This window comes from Phyllostomus hastatus, unplaced genomic scaffold, assembly GCF_019186645.2.
Source record: "Phyllostomus hastatus isolate PE091 unplaced genomic scaffold, TTU_PhHast_1.1 phas_contig_159, whole genome shotgun sequence".
Classification (NCBI taxonomy): Eukaryota; Metazoa; Chordata; class Mammalia; order Chiroptera; family Phyllostomidae; genus Phyllostomus; species Phyllostomus hastatus.
The window spans coordinates 339,856-345,279 of NW_025333640.1; the positions used below are offsets into that span (position 1 = coordinate 339,856).

Sequence of the window (5,424 nt, forward strand, 5' to 3'; positions counted from 1 at the left end):
TACACGGGATTATTAAATACACCCACTGTTATACCCACAGTATGTGATCATCGTGCCCATGTATGTTGTGCATCCTTGTTTTCCCCTAATAAATTTGGGCAAAAAGTCCACATTATACATGGCAAACACGGTACCTAACTCTGGGAGGGGCAGTCTCTTCCCCAGCAAGACCCTAGGGCATCGCTACATCAAGCATGCAGAATAAAAAGACATGATGGATTCGGCATTCCTGTGCGTGCCCAGCTGTTTCAGAGTTCACGTGGAAGTGACACCACACAGTGTCTGTCTTCGACTCACTTCGCCATAATGCCCGGAAGACTTCCTCCACGCAGTTGCCAACGGCAGGGCCTTCTTTCCTGTGCGTGGCCAGCAGCCCCGCAGACCCACCGCACCACGCCTGCCGCTTCGTCCGCGAGAGGCACGTAAGTCACTTCCATCTTTTCTGTTTTGTGCTTTTGATGCTTTGACTCTGTGTGTGTACTTTTCATAAGCCTGAACTGTTTTGTGATTTAGAGGGGAGAGAAGAGGGCATTTTGGGGGAGAATGGGAAGGGTTTACAGGAACAAATATAAAGGACACATGGACAAAAACTGGGGGGGGGGGTGGAAATGGGAGGGAGGTGGGGAGGGATGGGTGGGTGGGCTCGAATGGGAGTAAAAGGCAGAAAACTGTACTTGAACAATGATTAAACTGAAAAAAAATTTAAAATTCAGAAAAACAATTTAGAAATAAAATAACTTAATCCTGTCGTTTCAGCCTCACTGGGCTTTTCCTTCCTCACCCCCCAGATGTCTGCAAGGCTGCAGGCGATGCTGCCCGCCCTGGAGTCTGCTGACCAGCAGCATCAGCCGCCCCTGGGAGCTTGTGAGACACACAGATTCTCGGGCCACCAGGACCTGCTGCATCAGAGGGGGACGAGAACTCTGTGTTGTAACACACCCTCCCGAACAGACTCAGACATGGTTAAGCACGAGAACCCGCTGGTCTGAGCGAACTGCCTCATAACGCCAGTGTGGTTCTCTGTCCTTCCTGATAACCAAGGAGATTTCAGAATATAAGAGTTTTGACAGATCAGTGGAGCTCCACTTGTGCACATCGATATCTCCTGGGAGCTTTCAAAGAATCGCCAATGTGTGGCCTCTATCTGCAGAGATTTAAATTCCATGGGTCCAGAGTGCAGCCCGGAAGGGGAGGTTGCTGTTTAAGTTCCCCTGGTGATTGTAATTTGCAACAAGTTTGTGAACTCCTTAGCTAGTAAAGGAAGGGCTTCAGGGAAGGAGGGGAAAGACACTGGTGGTCTTGGGTGCCCCCTGCTGACAAGAGGCTGTACATCTGGCTTCTCGGGGACTTCAGATGTGGGTGGAAAGAGGCATTGTGGTCCGAGTGTCAGCAGCACACTTCTGGTGTCTGTGCAGATGTCCTCCCTCAAGAGAAAGGCCTGTGTAAGTCCCTCAGTGCGTGCCAAAGCTACTGCTTGGGTGTTCCCAGTTATCCCGTGCTCACACATGCATACTCACATGCACGCGTGTGCAAAGACCACACTACAAAGTCCTTACCTTGTGCCACCATGGACCTGAACACTTCACAAAAACCCATCTCTCCCCACAGCTGCACTTGGAAGTCGGAACTACGATTCCTCCAAGTTTACCAATGGGGAAACGGAGGCCCAGAGCTCCCCAGCCTCCAGCCCAGGGCTTCAGGGGGATCGTAGAGCTCACCGTTTTCTAGACATACAGCCAGTCACCGCAACACCTCGGACCCAGCCTCCGCTCCAGCTGTGTGGCTTTGGGCAACTCACTTCACCTCTCTGAACCTCTATTTCCCCATCACAAAAAACGGACCTTGTACCCATTTCTAAGTCATCAAGTCGCGGTGAGGACTGATCCACCCCCCACAGCAAGCTGTCATCTAACATCCCCTGACTTTGCCAAGGTGATTCTTTAAACATGTTTATTGTTTAAAACATGTTTATTATTTTTTTACGCATCTAAATCCACCAAAACACTCCTTCTTGGGTCCATGCTGTAGATGTGCTGAACGAGGTGCAGTAATTGTCCTCTTCTGCCACAGGCTGGGCCCTGGACTCGGTCCACCCAGTTCTTTGTGGAACAGTTCATTTGAACTGAACGTCTTTGTAATGTCCGGCTGGAGCTCAAAGCTCTACTACCACCTCACCCTGATTAGGATGTGTGTGTGTGTGTGTAATTACATGCGCATGTATAATAGGGTATATATATATGTGTGTATATATGTGATTACAGACAATAATGAGTGTTGACAAGAACATGGAGGGAGCAGAATCCTCCACATTGCTGGTGGGAATGTCAAATGGGATTGCCACTATGGGGAACAGCATGATAGCCCCTCAGAATATTAAAAATAGAATTCCCATGTGACCCAGCAATCCCACTTCTGGGTTTATACCCAAGAAAACCGAAAGCAGGGTCCCAGAGAGATGTTCTCACAGCCACGTTCACAGCAGCATTGCTCACAACAGCCAAGGGCGGAAGCCACCTGAGTGTTGGCCTGCGGGTAAGTGCGTGAACGCAGTGTGGCCCGTCTGCACGGTGGAATACGAGTCAGCCTTAGAAAGGGAGGAAATCCTGACTCATGCCACAGCACGGATGGCACTTAAGGGCATATGCTAAGTGAATAAGCCAGAGGGAGAAGCACAAGTCCTATAAAACCTCACTTTTGTGTGGAATCTAAAAAAGCCAAACCCATGGAAACAGAGAGCAGGATGGTGGTTGCTGGGAGCGGGGGCCAGGAGAAGTGGGGAGACGCTGGTCAGGCTGCAGATTTCTGGGTGTCTGATGCGGAGTGTGGCGGTGGTTGTCAATAATGCTGTGATTTCTACTTCAAGCCGCTGAGGGCAGATGTTCATTGTTCTCGCCACAGAGAGAAATGGTGATGATGTGAGGCCGCATGGGTGTTAGCTGTCTCTACAGGTGCAGTCACCAACATGTTGCACCCCTTAAACTCACGCAGTGTTATATGTCAGTTGTATCTCAATAAAGCTGAGAGTGCCTAGAACTTTGATAAATACTTGAGAAAGTGAACATTGCCAAAAGTACACATTAGACTATAAACAAAAATAATTAACAATAAAAAGTCAACCTCACTCTCTGGACAAAGTAATAAACCTGGACATAACTAGGAAATTTAGCCTCTCTTACTTTGATAACTTCATGTTACACTTGGCGTGGGAGGAAAAATCAGGGAAGGCTTCCAGGAGGAGGCAGCATCCGGCAGAGATTTGAAAAGGCAAATTCCTGCTCTGCAAGGATGGGTCAGGGAGGCTGCTCCAGGCAGCAGGAAGAACAGAAGCAACAAAGAGCCTAGTGCAAGGGTGTTTGTGCCTCTCGTTGCCCTCCAAGCCAGTTTGGCTTCTGTACCTTCTTGGAAACCAGAAAGCCACGCTAGCGGACCACCTTCTGATTAACATTCAAAGGATTACTAGTTTGTTCTGAGGAGGCTTCCGACCAGCTCTCAATACACACTATAAATAACTTCAAGACAAGGCAGCAGGAGGGCTCCTAGGTCTTCCTGGATTCTGAAGGGCAGAGCTGGGTGAGAGGTCCCTTCTTAGGAAACCTCTATCCTCCTCCAAATTTGGCAGGTTGGTGGTGGTGGCAGGAGTGGAGGGGTGCAGAGTAGATGGGTGCCCTGGGAGCTTTCTGGGGTCCCTCCCTACCCCCACCCCTCCACCGCTAGCTTTGCATTGTGAAGTCTTCTGAAAGGGGCCCGAGGGCAGGCTGATGTCATAGCCCCGCCCCCTCCCCGAGTCTCTGTCTGCGCCTGCCCCCAGCCCAGCCTCAACCTTTTCTCCCTGCACCTCGAATCCCAGGGGAAAGTGGTCAGCCTTGCCCAGTAGCCCACCCTGCCCCTGCAGTTGTGGATGCAAATCTCTCCAACCTCTCTGAGCTCCAGGGCTCCCCAGAGGCCCCCAGGCCGGGCGGGACCCTCAACTGACTGCTGGTGAACAAGACCGTACAGGAAGGCATCCCCAGCATGATGGGCGACAGGGTGCTCTCAAAGGCCAGCGCAGTGGTCATTGACATGGGCACAGGCACCTGTAAGATGGGCTTCGCGGGGCAGGCCCAGCCCACTTACACCGTGGCCACCATCGTGGGCTGCCAGCCCCAGAAGCCAACCACCACGGGGCAGCCGGTTCTGGCGACTTTCATTGGCGAGGCCGCCCGCGCGCGCCCAGACCTGACGCTGGTGCAGCCGGTAAGGAATGGCATCGTGGTGGACTGGGACGCGGCAGAGCTCATCTGGAGCCATCTGCTGAAGCACGACCTCCGTATCGCCCCCCAGGACCACCCGCTGCTGTTCTCCGACCAGCCCTTCAGCCCCACCACCAACCGCGAGAAGCTGGTGGAGGTGGCCTTCGAGTCAATGCGCTCCCCGGCCATGTACGTGGCTTCCCAGTCAGTGCTGTCCGTGTACGCGCACGGGCGGGTCAGCGGGCTGGTGGTGGACATAGGCCACGGAGTCACCTCCACGGTGCCCGTCTTCCAGGGCTATCACCTGCCCCACGCCACCGAGCGCCTGGACCTGGCGGGCACCCACCTGACCACTTTCCTGGCGGAAGTGCTGCTGGGCCCCGGTTTTCCGCTGCGGCGGCAGGACCTGGGCGCCGTGGAGGTCATCAAGCACCGCTGTTGCTATGTGGCCCCGGATTTCCAGAAGGAACAGGCCCGGCCAGAGGGGGAGTGCGGGCAGCGCCTGAGGCTGCCCGACGGCAGGATGGTCTCGCTGGGTAAGGAGATCTTCCAATGCCCAGAGCTGCTGTTCAGCCCCCCGAAGAGGCCTGGGCTGTCGCCCGTGGGCGTCCCCACCATGGCCAAACAGAGTCTTAACAAGGTGCCTCAGGAGGTTCGGGGCGACATGGCCCAAAACGTGCTGCTCTGCGGTGGCTCCTCGCTCTTCGTGGGATTGGAGGGCCGCTTCCGCGCCGAGCTGCTGCGCAGTCTGCCCCTGGAAGCGCGCCTGGTGGTGGTGGCCCAGCCCACCCGGCACTTATCAGTGTGGACTGGGGGCTCCATCCTAGCCTCGCTGTATGCCTTCCAGTCCTGCTGGGTCCTGAGGGAGCAGTATGAGGAGCAGGGGCCCCAGATTGTGTACCAAAAATGCTACTGAGTGGGGGAGGGGTGCGGGGGCGCGGGGAGGCGGGGGCTGGGTGTCAGTAAAGCTTCTGCTGCAAAGTCAGCTCGGCCTTGCCTTCCCTCAGGGCCAGTCTGGTCTACTCCTGGATTCGCCCAGACATGCACCCACTGACTCTGCCAAACCTGTCTCCCATGGTCAGCACCCCCAAGGCACTCTCATTCTAAGGCCCCCCAAATGCACCTCCAAGACATCCTCAGACTTGGACCCCTCTATTCTCACCACTCCCATCTCTTGCTTTTGATATAGTCCCCC

At 54.2% G+C, this 5,424-nt stretch overlaps 1 protein-coding gene across 1 annotated transcript; it reads left to right on the forward strand.

Annotated features, from left to right (window-relative positions):
• The first annotated feature begins 3,900 nt into the window (after window positions 1-3,900).
• Window positions 3,901-5,145, forward strand: ACTL9 (actin like 9). The gene has a single exon (XM_045831895.1). The coding sequence runs from the start codon at window positions 4,012-4,014 to the stop codon at window positions 5,143-5,145; it is 1,134 nt and encodes a 377-aa protein (XP_045687851.1). The 5' UTR covers window positions 3,901-4,011.
• The last annotated feature ends 279 nt before the right edge of the window (window positions 5,146-5,424 follow it).

Excerpts from the sequence above, each read along its gene's own strand:
- ACTL9 (XM_045831895.1), top strand. The coding sequence starts at position 4,012 with ATGATGGGCGACAGGGTGCTCTCAAAGGCCAGCGCAGTGGTCATTGAC.